General features: G+C 44.7%; 1 protein-coding gene across 1 annotated transcript; it reads right to left on the bottom strand.

Moving 5' to 3' along the window:
* Positions 1–9,093: 9,093 nt before the first annotated feature.
* Positions 9,094–13,821, bottom strand: LOC116019140 (alkane hydroxylase MAH1-like). The gene is made up of 4 exons (XM_031259258.1): positions 13,351–13,821; positions 13,074–13,253; positions 11,423–11,427; positions 9,094–10,227 (listed from the first exon to the last, which is right to left on the bottom strand). Exons 1-4 carry the CDS (start codon positions 13,819–13,821, stop codon positions 9,348–9,350), a joined length of 1,536 nt encoding a protein of 511 aa, XP_031115118.1. The 3' UTR covers positions 9,094–9,347.
* Between the last annotated feature and the right edge of the window lie 3,598 nt (positions 13,822–17,419).

Here is a 17,419-nt window from a genome sequence, read left to right as displayed (position 1 = left end):
AATGGCTAGATTTCGAAGAGGGATTCACGAGTCGAAGTTGGAGTGCGAAATACACCATGGACGCCCAGTGGACGCCCAGTGGACGCCCCAGTGGACGCGCGTCCACCATGCGTCCACCCTTGCGTCCAACTTTTCGCTCTCTGATTCTCGCACAGCAGAACAGCAGTCTGCTGTGGACGCGCAGTGGACGCCCCAGTGGACGCGCGGCCACCATGCGTCCACCCTTGCGTCCAACCTTTCGCTCTCTGATTCTCGCACAGCAGAACAGCAGTCTGCTGTGGATGCGCAGTGGACGCGCGCGTCCAGCACGCGTCCACCAAGCAGCTCTCTGAAGTTGAAGTCTGTGCAGCAGAAACGCAGCAGAAACGCAGTGGACGCCCCAGTGGACGCGCGTCCACCATGCGTCCACCCTTGCGTCCAACTTTTCGCTCTCTGATTCTCGCACAGCAGAACAGCAGTCTGCTGTGGATGCGCAGTGGACGCGCGCGTCCAGCACGCGTCCACCAAGCAGCTCTCTGAAGTTGAAGTCTGTGCAGCAGAAACGCAGCAGAAACGCAGTGGACGCCCCAGTGGACGCGCGTCCAGCGTGCGTCCACCCGTGCGTCCAGCGCGGAAAATTGGCGGTTGGGCGAGATTTAAAAGGGGAATTGAGCCATTTTTCAGGGGATCCATCACATTTTCATTTTAGATCAGTTTAGAATATTTCTCTCTCTAGGATTAGCCTAGAGAGATCTCCCCCAATTCACTCCACATTCCCAATTCACTCCACATTGCAATTCTTAGTTTAGATTAGAATTAGAGAAGAATTCCATTGTTGCAAGATTGAGATCTACATTCAATTTCAAGTTCAAGGTTTAATTTCAAGCTAAGTCTTCCTTTTAATTTCTTGTCATTACTTTTGCTTTTGCTATTTCAATTTCAAGTATGATTAGATAGATCTTTGTGGATTTGGATTGAGCAATGTTGTATGGATATTCTTGAGCTTTGAATTGATCAATTAGGTTTTGCAATTGCTTTGATTATGAGTTTGATTGTGTGAATGGTGATCTTCTTTGACTCTTGTGTGGGAATGATCAACCTATATGAGAGGTGTTTGGAGAAGGAGTCTCACCTACGAGAGTAGGGATACTCCTTAGCCTAGCCTAGCACGTTTCCTTCCCACCTTTGAGAAAAGGGGGATTGGAAGGCAAATAGCACACCATGTGTTCGATAATTTGCCTCACCTAGCCTAGTTGCCATGAGAATGGGACTATGGACTAGATGATAGGCCAATGACCACGAGAGTGGCGTTGGCATAGTTGTCTTGCCTCATTTTCATTATCTAAGTGTTGCTAGCCTAGTATCTTAGGAAATCAAGGATACCTATATGAGTTGCAATATCCAAATCCTCCTTTCCACTTAATTGTTTCCTTTGTTTGTTCCTTATTTTCCTTATGTTTCATGCACCTTTCTTACCTATGTTTGGGTTAGCTTTCAAACACTAAACACTCTTGTGCTTAATCCCCTTACCGCTTGAATTCCCTCCTTGCCATCCTTTGAGAACGATACTCGGGAACTTCTTCCCGTTTTACCACCTATTACTTTCCATCCACCGCGAAAACTACACCCTTCAAATGGCGCCGTTGCCGGGGATGGCATCGGTTTTTGAGTAGTAAGTGCCTTTGGATTAACATGAGCAAGTGTTCAAGTTAGAGAGTCTAACCCCCCATTTACTTTCTATTTTTGCAATTTACTTTGTTTACGTTTCCATCTTTTTGTCATTTCATTTGCTACTACTCTCACTTGCAACTACTTCTAGTTGCAAAACACTCTCTTGTCTTTGTGTTGATAGGTTGATCCTCTATAATGTATTCTCAAGCAAGATATCAACAAGAGGATTACTATGAAGACCAAGGAGGATATAGGCAACCAAGGGGAGGCTATAATGATCAATTTTCTAACCCCTATGGTTATGAAGATAATGAGGACTTTAGAGCACAATATCAACCAAGAAGTCCACCACCACGTTGGGCTCACTATGATGATCAACGGATGGCATATGATGATTATTACCGTCCAAAAAGAAACCAAAGCCATTATGATGAACCTCAAGACCACTATCAAAATCAACATGAAGGAAACTATGAGGAATACATATCCCAAGAAGGATATCATCATGCTCCACCACAAAATCTCTATTCACAAAATTTCTACCCTCATAACTCTTACTTCGAACAAATTCAATACTCACAATCCCCTCAAAATGAGAAATATGTCCCATACACTCGAGATGAACACTACCCTTCATACACTCAAAATCCCCAATACCCCTCATATTCTCAAGATCATCAAGACAATCCATACTACTCCAACCGCTATGAGAATGAGGAGTACATGATGCAACCATATGAGGAGGAAATCACGGAAGACACGAAGAACAAGATATTGGCAATAATGGAAGAATTTAAGCAAGACATGGCCAATATGAGGGAAGAGTGGAGGCAAGAACGTAGACAAAGATCCTCCTCCTTAGGGCAAGAGACACAAGCATCAATTCGAAACTTGGAAGATCAAATGGCTCAAGTGGCCAAATGTGGAAATGAAGAAGAAGATACTCATGGTAAGACACTTGACCCTATTAGTGTTAGCACTACTCTTGGTGATAAAATTTCTAAATCTTGGGCCGACATGTGTGATGAGAATAATGATTGTGATGATATTGGTGTGCCTATTCATTTTGATAATGCTAATATTGATTGTGTTGATGATGGAGTTGAAAAAGTGGTAGATATGACTAGTGAAAATAATTGCATAATTGAAGATGTTGATAATGCTTGTGTTGAGATGCCTAGTGATGAAATTGGTGTTAAAGAGCATGATAATTTTTGTGATAAGCCATATGATGATTCTTTTGATCATAATTGTGGGGATGCTTATATTGAAAATGTTGTTGGTAATGTGGATTGTGTTGTTGATAATGTGTATGCCAATCCTTTGGAGAATGTGGGTGATATTAATGCTAAACATGATGATGAAAATTGTGTTGATACTTGTGAAAATAATTCTTTCAATTCTAATGATAATGATGGCCTTGAGTTGTTTACTTTTGATGATAATTCTTTGTTAAATGAACATGTTGGTGAATTGCATGATATGCTTTGTAATGTTGATGATGAATTGAATGTTGATGCTAGTTTGCTTGATTTAAATGATGTTGAATTTGACACTTTCCATGATAATTGCCTTGATGATGCTATATATATTCATGATTTGCTTGGTGAAGAAAAGGAGGAAACGGATGGAGATTTAAGGGATGTGTTGTTAAGTAGTGAAAAAGAGGAGGAGAAGGAAAGTGTGACTATAGAAAAGGAAAATGAAGAAGAAAATTTTGAAAATAAGAATGTGTTGTTTGAGGAAGATCATTGCAAAATCATAGAAGAGGAAAAGAAAGAAATAAGGGAAGAGAGTGTAGAGGAGGAAGTTGAGGAGAAAGTGAGAAATGATGAAAAGGAGTTTGGTGAAAAGAAGAAAAATGAAAAAAGAGGTAAGTTGGAAGAGAATAGCATACTCATGGACATGGATAGTTGCCAACCTTTGGAAGAGAGTATGCTATGTATAGAATTAAAGGAGTTTGTCAATGCCCGGCATTTGAGGGCATATCTTGAAGAAAGAGTGGATGGGGCAAAAGGACTTGTCCCCGTCCAAGTGTGTTGGAATGAAGGTTTGAAAGTTGCGTCGGGCTACGGACGTTAAACGGAGCGCTTCTCGGGAGGCAACCCGAGGTTATCTTACATTTTTATGCATTTTGTTTTTGTTGTTTACTTTTGCTTTCAATAAGTTTTGCATTGATGGAAATTGAATTCTCTAATATGGTTTGTAGTATTGCAATGTGTTTGTTGATGATGTAGGGAAATTGATATATGGCTCAACGCTAAGAGGTTATGCCTTTCCCACCATGATTAAAGGCAATGCACTTAAAGTGAGCTAAGGGGAGTCTCTTTATCTCCCTTACCTATTTTCATTGCCTATATGCTTGCCTTTTAAAGTGTGGAAATCGGGAGATGGTGACATTGCATTGCTTGTTTGAAATCCTTCATAAAAGCTTGTTTGTGTGATCCGTTAGCCCATAACACACTTTTAAAGTGTGGAAAGAGAAGCACCTTTGTGCTTGAAGACTTTGATTTGCAAAAGTATTGCTTGACTTAGAATGTTGGATATGTTTGAAATGAATACATTGTTTAATCTATTTTGGGAAAATGTGTGTTTTGAATGAACCCTTGTTTCTCAATTAGGACTATCCCGTGGAAGAAAATTCTTATACTTTTGTTTAAATTTGACGAATTGTTGCTTGATTGTGTGATATTCACCTCTCATTTAACCCGGACCATAGTCAAGGAGGTAACGAAGTGGGAGTGTGCACCTATCAAACCTAGTAATATAATGCTTACTAAGCCCGGAATTGAACCTAATTTTCTTTGTTTTGCTCTCCCGAAGGTGTAGTGTGGGGTTGTGAAGGTGATGCTTTACTTTAAGTTGTTCAAAAGAGCCCAATGAGGCCAAAACCCCAAAAGAGCCCAATGTGGCCACCTTAGGATATGAAAAAGATGAGCCGTCTCGCTAGGGCAAGTTAGGGGCAACCATCGCACTGTCTTCGAAAAAGCGTGGAGATCCACGTGAAGTCGGTTGCCCCGATACGAGGTCTTGGGAGATGAGAAAATTGAAGAGAGCCATTCCGCTGAGATTCGGGCACCCATTGCACCGTCTTCGAAAAAGCATGGATATCCATGTGAAGTCGGGTAGCCCGATGAGGTTATCTTGGGGAATGAGAAAAGGAGAGGTCTATCCCGTTGGGACCGGGCACCCATTGCACAGTTCTCGAAAAAGCATGGAGCTCCATGTGAGATCGGGTAGCCCGATGGTCGATCTTGAGGGGTAGTAGATAACCTTAAAGCCTTTTTGTTTATCACGCTAGAATCTAGGGGGCTTGAGGTTATAAGGGTGGTCTAATAGGTTTGGTTTGTGCACATCGGTCCCACTAGTTGGCTCGACTAGTGGCCCGCTTTAAATGGTTGGTGAACCCTTTATTGGATTGCATGCTTGACTCGTATGACAATTGGAAGTAATCTAAATGCTTTATTTTTACCAAAGGATTTTTGTTCTTGGGATAGTCGTTATTGAGAATCGAAGGATTGTTTAAGAACACATTTTCATGATAGCTTAAGGAATGTATTGATTTCAAATGTATGCATCATTCTTGTGTCTTAGCTTGCTTGAATATCAAAGTTGTGGCATCTTTTTCACTTATGTGTGCTTGATTCAATGATAGCTTGCTTGAGGACAAACAAGGTTTAAAGTGTGGAAAGTTTGATAAGTGCAAAAGATGTCATCTTTATAAGGTTGTTATCGGATCGTCTAGTGCACAATTCGTAGCTTTTGTGTTTGATTTGTCCCTTTATTGCGTTAGAATGCTTCATATTGCCATTGGACCCCGTTCCACACTTGGTTAATCATTTTGTAGGTAAAAAGATGGGCAAAAAGGCAGAAAATGGCTAGATTTCGAAGAGGGATTCACGAGTCGAAGTTGGAGTGCGAAATACACCATGGACGCCCAGTGGACGCCCAGTGGACGCCCCAGTGGACGTGCGTCCACCATGCGTCCACCCTTGCGTCCAACTTTTCGCTCTCTGATTCTCGCACAGCAGAACAGCAGTCTGCTGTGGACGCGCAGTGGACGCGCGCGTCCAGCACGCGTCCACCAAGCAGCTCTCTGAAGTTGAAGTCTGTGCAGCAGAAACGCAGTGGACGCCCCAGTGGACGCGCGTCCACTGGGGCGTCCACTGCGTTTCTGCTGCACAGACTTCAACTTCAGAGAGCTGCTTGGTGGACGCGTGCTGGACGCGCGCGTCCAGCACGCGTCCACCAAGCAGCTCTCTGAAGTTGAAGTCTGTGCAGCAGAAACGCAGCAGAAACGCAGTGGACGCCCCAGTGGACGCGCGTCCAGCGTGCGTCCACCCGTGCGTCCAACGTGGAAAATTGGCGGTTGGGCGAGATTTAAAAGGGGAATTGAGCCATTTTTCAGGGGATCCATCACACTTCAATTTTAGATCTCTTTAGAATATTTCTCTCTCTAGGATTAGCCTAGAGAGATCTCCCCCAATTCACTCCACATTCCCAATTCACTCCACATTGCAATTCTTAGTTTAGATTAGAATTAGAGAAGAATTCCATTGTTGCAAGATTGAGATCTACATTCAATTTCAAGTTCAAGGTTTAATGCCTAGCTAAGTCTTCCTTTTAATTTCTTGTCATTACTTTTGCCTTTTGCTATTTCAATTTCAAGTATGATTAGATAGATCTTTGTGGATTTGGATTGAGCAATGTTGTATGGATATTCTTGAGCTTTGAATTGATCAATTAGGTTTTGCAATTGCTTTGATTATGAGTTTGATTGTGTGAATGGTGATCTTCTTTGACTCTTGTGTGGGAATGATCAACCTATATGAGAGGTGTTTGGAGAAGGAGTCTCACCTACGAGAGTAGGGATACTCCTTAGCCTAGCCTAGCACGTTTCCTTCCCACCTTTGAGAAAAGGGGGATTGGAAGGCAAATAGCACACCATGTGTTCGATAATTTGCCTCACCTAGCCTAGTTGCCATGAGAATGGGACTATGGACTAGATGATAGGCCAATGACCACGAGAGTGGCGTTGGTATAGTTGTCTTGCCTCATTTTCATTCTCTAAGTGTTGCTAGCCTAATGTCTTAGGAAATCAAGGATACCTATATGAGTTGCAATATCCAAATCCTCCTTTCCACTTAATTGTTTCCTTTGTTTGTTCCTTATTTTCCTTATGTTTCATGCACCTTTCTTACCTATGTTTGGGTTAGCTTTCAAACACTAAACACTCTTGTGCTTAATCCCCTTACCGCTTGAATTCCCTCCTTGCCATCCTTTGAGAACGATACTCGAGAACTTCTTCCCGTTTTACCACCTATTACTTTCCATCCACCGCGAAAACTACACCCTTCATTTATCAAACCCAAGCTTTCCAGCCATATTTCTAATTTTGCTGATATCTTTAGTTTTTGTTTCCAGGAAGCAAATAGCCCCCACCTCTTTATCTCGCATCATGAGCCTAGCGTGATTTACCGTTTTATGGTTCCCCACGCCTCTACAATTCCAACTGATGCAAATCATTGGGAACCAGCGCGAGGCAAGGGAACATTAAGACCGCCTCCCTTAGACGTCACCTGATTACTGGATTGAGTGGAACCCTTCGAGGACGAAGCCTCGTTACCACCTGGAGCACCATCCATGCTCATGTTTGCGCCAGCGGGGTTACCAAAGACAAAGAGCTGATTCGGAACAGGACCCCCCTCGGAGAGAGATCCCGCACGGCCAAGAGTAGTCGCTGGCGCCGGTGATGTCTGTTTTTTGCCCTTATTATTTCGACGCTGGTTCTTGGGTTTAGGAGCGCTCCTTGGTGCCGTTTCTTCCTCGAGCAAGATCGGAGCCTCCGGCAAACTTTCCAGATCCTGCAAATAAGAGAAAGTATTAGACACTGGAATGATATCAACTTGTTTCCCTTTACCTGTGAGATTGGTCGCAGTGTGCACTTGCTGTGCCGATTTCCCAGCGGAACGAACCGCTCTACTCGCACTCCCAGTTTCATTGTCGGCTTGCGTGGCTTTGTGTTCATTAGAAGTTCTTGTCGATTTAGCCTTGATCTCTCCGGTCGGTTTTCCTCTCGCCTTCTCAGGCCTCTTAGCCGGCCCTTTCGTTTTGCGATTGACGATCATCCATGCACCATGTTTGGCGATGGGAGGAGGTGGATGTTTTTCCTCCACGTGCATGTTATCTGTCCTATTCTCCTCTTGCAGAGGGTCTTGCACCACCTCTGTTTCTGGGGTGTTCTTTGGGCATGATACAGACCTATGACCAACCTCTCCACTGTTCTTTGGGCATGATACAGACCTATGACCAACCTCTCCACAGTCAAAACAGATGACATGGAGGCCCTCAAACTCCACTCGACGAGGAACGTCGTCAACCATCACCACTGCCACAAGTGGTTTCGTCAGATCGATCTCTACCGCACCCCGCGCAAAATTTTCCCCGCTGAACTCCTGTCGTAGTCATATCAAGTTTCAGCGGCGTTCCTACCGTGGCCAAGATCTCTTTAATCGCGTCTTCCCTGAAGTATTCGATCGGGAGACCCGGCACCCGAATCCAGACGACCATCCGTTCAACCTTCGCCGCGGAGGCGTCGAATTTTGGCTTCCACCTTTGAGCAACAACATACTGATCAAACAGTTTCCATGGACCATCCGCAAGTATGTGCATGCAATCAGGAGTTGGCATCTCACAATGAACCATCCCGATCCAACATCTATGAAATCCACTTTACCTGACGGATTCCATAAGCGGAGCATACGCTGTTGAAACAGGGAAAAGGCCACCGGCTTCCCCAGATATTTCACCAGTAACGCGTTTCTCCATGGTTTAACAAGGTCTTCGCGAACTTTCTTGGAGAATCTCACTACCGGGATGCCATCATCTCTCTCGCAGGGTTCATCTTCAACGTCAGAATCAACAATGATTTCGTCTTCGAACCAGTTCGCTTCTTCAGGCAGAGCCGGATCCACCTCCTCAAGGGTGGGGCAGTCCGCTGCAACTTCTACAAAGGAGCGTTTGAGGTGTTTAAACCTTTTGACGTTCCTAGTACCGCCTTCCATACTCCCAGTCAGCCCTCCGTCGTTGCACGCCGGAGGCACCGCCTCGACTTCCATTGTCGAGGCCAGCCAGACGCGGGAAACTTACCAAAGTTAGCACAGAAACCCTAGAGCCGTTGAGAGCATTCGGGTTTTCTTGGTGTTGATGATGAAAGGTATATCTTTTATGCCTTCATGACTATGCATGGTTGTGGCTGGGATTGTAAAACATTGTAAGGGCTTCGAGTCTTAGACTTTTACATTCCGATAATAAAAATCATTCTTTCCCTGTTTTCATATCAATTACAAATTTACAGTAGTATTTTCCTGCCAACTAATTACCCAATAGTCGTGAAACTAACACTTTCCATCATACTCTTGAAAGTCTTTGAGAATTAAGAGATAATCCAAACTTTAGCTTCTTCCATTGAACAATATAATAAACAAAACAAATTAAATTACAGTATATATATCATCAAATTCAACAAATTACATATTACAAACAAACAAAAGAGTCTTATTAATTGAAGTGCCATTGCACACGCTTGGTAAATTTAAGCTAGCTAGCTTATTGCATGGGATAGAAGCCTAGTACAATAGATCAGAACGAACATACATGAAGTGCGTGTCATATATATGCAGTATGTTATGTATGTATTACATATTACGTTTGGTAAATTTGACTTTCAAGCCATGCTTAGCTTGAATGATGATTGAATCACTGGGAGAAACTGAATGGGAATCCACTACTTGAAACTCATAATGATGCAGGATAATTGCGGCAATCATTTTCATCTGAACGAAAGACATTTCTTTACCTAAACAAGTCCTGGGTCCCGCATTGAATGCCGGAAACTTGTAAGACGGCTCATGCTTGATTCTTCCTTTGCCTGAAATCCACCTTTCAGGCTTGAACTCCATGCAATCTTCACCCCATATTGAATCCATCCTTCCTGTTGAATAAAATAAGAGTATGATTCTGGTGTTGGGGTTGACGAGATGTCCACTAGGGAGGACGTCCATCCCAGCCGACACCTTGTGCTGAATGGCCACCGGCGGGAATAGTCTGAGGGACTCACAAAGAGCAGCGTGTAAATACACTAACTTGCCGCATTCTTCCACCTTGAAAATCTCTTGTTTTAGATTCAATTTGTTTTCAATCTCGTCTCGGACGTTTGCCTGAACCAATGGGTTTTGGGCAAGCAGGTAGAAAAGCCAAGTGAGAGTTGTGCTGGTTGTATCTCTCCCTGCAAACATTAAACTCAACAAAGTGTCCCTCATAAACTTATTCAGTGATGAACCAGTGAGCACTTGTTCCTGCTGCTTGTATGCTTGTACGTAAGCGGTGAACAAGCTCAACTCCGAGGAGTCGTCATTGTTATTAATCTTCAGCTCTAGGCGTTTGATGGCGGAGTATATGAATACATCGAAAGTGCGGCATGCCTGAATAAGCTTCTTCTCTTTGCCAATCCCCACCCAATTTTGTAACTTCCAGAAGCTTTCTGGAAATATATGCCTGTAAAGAANTTGGTGTTCACTGGTTCATAGTGTAGGCGGCTGTCAGTAGGAATAATTGGAAGTGAGGGATCACTAGATGCAGTCTTGGGATCACTTGTGGAAGAATCTGCAAAGGGAAAGTGAGATTCATAAAACTTCACATCCCTAGATATAAAAATGACCTTCTCATTGATATCATAGACTAGATATCCTTTAGTATGAGCCGGAATGCCAATATAGATGCACTTCTTGCTTCGTTGTGCCATCTTGTGCTTGTGACTCGACAGATTGGCAGCATAGCACAAGCATCCAAAGACTCTAAGGTTTGACAAATCTGGTTGTCTTCCATAGAGCCTATAGAAGGGATTTGCAAACTCAATAACAGGTGAGGGCAGCCTGTTTATAATATATACCGCATGCATTATACACTGACTCCACAGCTCAAGAGGTAAGGAGGCTTGAAAGCGAATAGACCTAGCCACATTGAGTATGTGTTGGTGTTTCCTTTCAACTACTGCGTTTTGCTGCGGCGTGTAGGCACAGGAGCGCTGGTGAATGATCCCCTTTTCAGTAAAAAAATCAGACATATTGAATTCTGATCCATTGTCTGTTCGAACAGTCTTGATTAACACTCCAAACTGAGTAAGAACCATTGCATGAAAGCCTTTTAGAAACTGTCTAACTTCACCCTTATTCTTCATTAAGTGTACCCAGGTGAATCGAGAGTAGTCGTCGACCAAAGTCAAGAAGTATCGTTCCCCTTTCAAGGAGTAAACCGGGAATGGCCCCCAAATATCTGCATGAATTAGATCAAAAGTAGACTCGGAAGTAGTAACACTCAAAGGAAAGGGAGTCCTTTTATGTTTAGCCAGATTGCAAGCATCACATGCAAAACTTTTATTAGCAGGAACTTTAAAATTGTTCAACAAATGCAGCTTATTAATAGGAAAATGCCCAAGTCTTTGGTGCCAAAGTTCACAACTATTACATTGAGCTAATGTGCCATTACGGCCTACACTTTGTTCTTTTGGTGACTCCTTCATCAGGTATAAGCCGTTGATTTCCTTAGCTGAACCAACTATCATCCCAAGATTGTCCTGAATCAAGCACTGTCCAGATTCAAAGATTAGTTTATAAAGGTTGTCTTGCAAAAGCTTGCTCACAGAAATCAGATTAAATTTGAAAGATGGGATATGAAGAACATCTTTCAACCAGATCTGCTCATTTAGTTTAACACTGCCTACATGCTTAACAGATATAGATTTTCCAGTAGGTAAACTGACTTCAGCATTATGAAAAAGACGAAAATCATTAAGAAAATCAGTTGAGCATGTAATGTGATCCGTAGCCCCCGAATCAAGAATCCAAATGGAAGAAGACATAAAAATAGAATTTATGTAAGACTTGCCTTCATCTGTGGAATCTTCCTCAGTGAGTTTTGGGATTAGAGATACAGAGGCTGTAGTTCTTGACCTATCAGTCGATGACTGCCCAATCTGATTTTGCAATGTAGATAACAGTCGCTCCATTCGTTCCATTCGATCCAAGGTCGAACCAGAGCCTTCTGAACTGGACAAGGATGAGTTAGCTGCATCTGTCTGCTTCCCTTTTGATTTATAACCAGGTACCCACCCCGGTGGATATCCGTGTTTCTTAAAGCATTTTTCAATCGTGTGTCCATTCATGCCGCAGAAAGTGCACTTCGCATTTCTGTTTGTGTTACCAGTTCTCCTTCCATTGTAAGAGTTAACAGCTGCCACAACCTCACTAGTAAGATCTTGAGTTTGGTGAACTGCATTGGCTTGATTGATCTCAAGACTGTTCAGATTCAGATTCGTAAATGTGTTCTGTCTTTCTACTTTTTCTGCCATGACAAAGATCTTATAGACTTCAGGTAACGGATCAAGAACTAACACATTCGATTTGAGATTGCTAAACTCATCATTCAGCCCCTGCAAGAATCGTATAACCCGATCTGTCTCACGCTCTTCTAGAATCTGAGCAAAGACTTCGCAATTGCACCTCGGTTTGCATCTACAAATTGGAACCGGCCTCAGAGAATTCATTTCTTCCCAAAGAGTTCGACACTTTGTGTAATAGTCATTAACAGACATATTTCCTTGCTTCAGATTATTAATATCATTCTGTAAGATAGAGATTTTCTGTGCATCGCATTGAGAGAATCTACGCTTCAAATCTTCCCATACGTCCTTTGCTATATGAATATGCATAATACTCTGTGCAATAGAAGGAATTACAGATCTATAGATCCAAGAGCATACCATTAGGTTGCACCGCCTCCAAGTAGCGGCTTGAACATGCTCACCGTCTGGTACCGCGACGCTACCATCAACTATGCACCATTTGTTCTTCACTTCTAGTGCGATTTTCATCGCATTGCTCCAGGATGCGTAATTCGCACTGCCTTGCAGGAGAGGACTGACGAGAACGATGTTCGGACCATCGCTTGCACTGAAGAAGAATGGATTGTCCAGTTCCTCCATATTGTAACCTCTCTGTTGCGGAATTGTACTCCTCTGCGGAGCGGTAGTGGATGAAGATCTCGCCGGAGAACGATTGATCGGAGCGGTAGTGGATGAAGATCTCGCCGGAGAACGATTGATCGGAGTGGTCGCGACTCTCTCCGGATTCTGTTCGCCTGAGAGAGCAGCAGCATAAGAGCCACGGCGTGGAGGCTCTGATACCATGATGGAGAATGTAGAGGATGGGGTAGGCGAAGAAGAAACTAACTGAATTGATTCATTGGTCAAAATGAATTGTTACAGAAGCATGAGCGGGAAATGAAATATATACAAAGGAGGGAAAACGGTTGCAACTGAAAGTGTAGGAGTAGAAGACTATTCTGCCCTTTTGATATCTTCCAACATGCTTGAAGGCCTTCTCGCAGGGAAGATATGGCAAGCCAAGGCACAGACTTTGAGGGTCATGGTGTAGGAGGAGCATAGAGATGGTGTCAAAGGTGAAGCGCTGAAAAACGTCTTGCAAATCAAACTCGACTCCCTGTTCCGCGAACCAATCAAGAACTGGCAACAAACCTTTGTCTACCTGTTACATTACTATACATTAGTTGAGGATATATATAAGATAAGCATATTTGTAATTTATGGAGCTAGCTAGGTAAAGCAACTTGATATATAGATACCTTGTGCCACACATTTTTCTCTAACAAGGTGTAGAATTGGGCATGATTGAAGAAGGAGAGGGTAGTTTTACGGTGAAACTCCCACAACTGGGAATCTACGTTGAAAACCCCGTCTCCCAAAATATCAAATATTTTTCGAAATTGTGGTCCTTTTGGGTAGTTGGAGAAGTTTTTGCTGAGGACATGGTGGATGTTAGCTGGGTCGCTGGTAACCAGCATGTTCAAGTTAGGAAAGGCAGCTGGACCTTTAAACTCAAATGTCCCTCCGCTGTGTTTCAGAACATCAGTCGCGAATTCGTGGACTCGGTGAGCATTCTTAAGAAGCGCCGGCATCATTCCCACCACTGCCCAGTTCCTAGGGAGCACCTTATCGGAGGACATGCTCAATTTCAGCACCATATAACAAATCAAACCCCCCACCATAATAATGAATGCAGCCGCTATGCTGCAGATCAAGATTGCCATCATCATATCTATCTATCTCAGAATAATATAATAATAATAATGCAGCACTTACAACATACAATATATATAATGTTTATATCCTCACCCATCTCGATCATAATTGTCTGAAGCTAGGCTACTGGCAGTTTCGTCGGATGCGTGGCTGCAAAACCATTGGCATGTGCATGTTGGATTGTCTTCTTCTTAGAAAAAGAAAACAAATTAATTTATTGTTATTGACAGGGTAATTGGGTATCCGACCCGGAACCATTGGCATGACCTACTACCCAAGACACCTCACTCCTCAGCATCAATGCGCAACGGTCCAACTCCTCAGCAACCAACGTTCAGCTCCTCAGCATTCAGCTCCTCATGCCCAACGTTCAACTCCTCAGCATTGATGTCCAACGTTTAACCAACGTTCAACTCCTCATTAATGCTCCGTTACTAAGCTGAAAGGGATAAAAAGACTCACGACCACATAATGAGGGACGACACTTCTTACGACACTTGAACTTAGACAATACATACTGAACTCACTTGTACACTGAGCACTACGCTCAATACTGTATTCAAACATTCAAATACTCAAATAATATACCGGTAAACACATTATTACCGTCATTGGTGCTTTCATTGAGAGCCGAGATCAGATCTCAGGCTAAAATCACAAAATCAAAAAACCACTCAGTTCATCTCATCACTATCAATGGTCATCCCGGATCCAGCAGCTCTCATGGTTCTCATCGAGTGAACAATGGTCACCCCTCGGGTGATCTTCGTGGGCAACTCAATGGTCACCCCTCGGGTGATCTTCGTAAATAGCTCAACAGTAACCACGTGGGAGATCGCCGCAATGTTGATCTCCGTAGCCAACTCAACAACAACCACGAGCACTTCCTCCTCAAGTGCATCCGTCTTCTTCACTTGTGCGTTCACCTCTTGTAAGCAATGGCGTTACCTAGTGAACGCTGCTCCCATCCAAGTAGTGGACTTACAAGCAGTGGCGTTATCAAGTGAACACTACTCCTATCCAAGCCGTGGACTTCCAAGCAGTAGCGCTTCCTCCTCAAGTGCGTCCGCCTCCTTCACTTGTGCGTTCACCTCTTGTGAGCAGTGGCGTTACCCAGTGAACGCTGCTCCCATCCAAGTAGTGGACTTACAAGCAGTGGCGTTACCGAGTGAACGCGGCTCCCATCCAAGCCGTGGACTTCCTAAACCGGTGAGTGGCGTCACCTCATCAAGTAGCGCTGCTCATCAAGCAGCGTCACCTCATCAAGTGACGCTGCTCCTCAAGCGGGCGTCACCTCATCAAGTGGCGCTGCTCCTTAAGCAGCGTCACCTCATCAAACGGGCGAGGTCACCACCTCAATCACATTAAGCGTTACCTCCTCGAGCAACGTCAACACCTCAAGCGGCCTCATTAAGTGGCGCTGCTCCTCGAGCAGCGTCACCTCATCAAGCGGGTGTCACCTCATCAAGCTGGTGCATCACCTCATCAAGCGGGTGTCACCTCATCAAACTGGTGTCACCTCATCAAGTGGCGCTGCTCCTCACGCAGCGTCACCTCACCAAACTGGTGTCACCTCATCAAGTGGCGCTGCTCCTCAAGCAGCGTCACCTCATCAAGCGGGTGTCACCTCATCAAGCTGGTGCGTCACCTCATCAAGCGGGTGTCACCTCATCAAACTGGTGTCACCTCATCAAGTGGCGCTGCTCCTCACGCAGCGTCACCTCATCAAACTGGTGTCACCTCATCAAGTGGCGCTGCTCCTCACGCAACGTCACCTCATCAAGTGGTATCACCTCCTCAAGTGGCATCACCTCCACGAGCAGTGCCACCATCTCGAGCAGCATCACCACCTCAAACATCACGACCTCGAGCAGCGTCACCTGCTCGAGCAGAGTCACCACCTCAAGCAGCGTCACCTCATCAAGTGGCGCTGCTCCTCAAGTGCGTTTGCTTCCTCCTCAAGTGCTTTTGCTTCCTCCACTTGTGCATCCGCCTCCTGCACTTGTGCACTCGCACGCCTCCTACACTTGTGCACTCGCACGCCTCCTGCACTTGTGCACTTCCTACACTTGTGCACTCGCACGCCTCCTGCACTTGTGCACTCGCATCACTTGTGCACTCGCACGCCTCCTGCACTTGTGCACTCGCATCCCTTGTGCACTCGCACGCCTCCTGCACTTGTGCACTCGCATCCTCCACTCACTCGCACGCCTCCTGCACTTGTGCACTCGCATCCTCCACTGGTGCATCCGTCTCCTCAAGTGCGTCTATCGCCTCCACTGGTGCATCCGTCTCCTGCACTTGTACATCTGCCTCCTTCACTTGTGCGTTCACCTCCATAAGCAAAAGGACTCAGTAGTTGGTCATGGTCTGCCTTGATCAATTTTGTTAAAAAACAAAATAATAATAAAAAATCTAAGCTCTAATCCCTTAAGGCCGGCACGAGATCCGATCTCGCTAGCTACCTAACGGGAGAGTGTTTTTCTGAGCCCAGCCAAGGGCTTGGATTCAAAAAACACCACACTCTAATCCCTTAAGGCCAGCACGAGATCTGTGATAAGTGCAAAAGATGCCATCTTTATAAGGTTGTTATCGGATCGTCTAGTGCACAATTCGTAGCTTTTGTGTTTGATTTGTCCCTTTATTGCGTTAGAATGCTTCATATTGCCATTGGACCCCGTTCAACACTTGGTTAATCATTTTGTAGGTAAAAAGATGGGCAAAAAGGCAGAAAATGGCTAGATTTCGAAGAAGGATTCACGAGTCGAAGTTGGAGTGCGAAATACACCATGGACGCCCAGTGGACGCCCAGTGGACGCCCCAGTGGACGCCCCAGTGGACGCGCGTCCCACGCGCGTCCACCATGCGTCCACCCTTGCGTCCAACTTTTCGCTCTCTGATTCTCGCACAGCAGAACAGCAGTCTGCTGTGGACGCGCAGTGGACGCGCGCGTCCAGCACGCGTCCACCAAGCAGCTCTCTGAAGTTGAAGTCTGTGCAGCAGAAACGCAGNGAAGAAGGATTCACGAGTCGAAGTTGGAGTGCGAAATACACCATGGACGCCCAGTGGACGCCCCAGTGGACGCGCGTCCAACGCGCGTCCACCATGCGTCCACCCTTGCGTCCAACTTTTCGCTCTCTGATTCTCGCACAGCAGAACAGCAGTCTGCTGTGGACGCGCAGTGGACGCGCGCGTCCAGCACGCGTCCACCAAGCAGCTCTCTGAAGTTGAAGTCTGTGCAGCAGAAACGCAGCAGAAACGCAGTGGACGCCCCAGAGGACGCGCGTCCAGCGTGCGTCCACCCGTGCGTCCAGCGCGGAAAATTGGCGGTTGGGCGAGATTTAAAAGGGGAATTGAGCCATTTTTCAGGGGATCCATCACATTTTCATTTTAGATCAGTGTAGAATATTTCTCTCTCTAGGATTAGCCTAGAGAGATCTCCCCCAATTCACTCCACATTCCCAATTCACTCCACATTGCAATTCTTAGTTTAGATTAGAATTAGAGAAGAATTCCATTGTTGCAAGATTGAGATCTACATTCAATTTCAAGTTCAAGGTTTAATTTCAAGCTAAGTCTTCCTTTTAATTTCTTGTCATTACTTTTGCTTTT

Source organism: Ipomoea triloba, chromosome 5, assembly GCF_003576645.1.
Source record: "Ipomoea triloba cultivar NCNSP0323 chromosome 5, ASM357664v1".
Lineage (NCBI taxonomy): Eukaryota > Viridiplantae > Streptophyta > Magnoliopsida > Solanales > Convolvulaceae > Ipomoea > Ipomoea triloba.
This window is presented reverse-complemented; position numbering and strand designations above follow the sequence as displayed.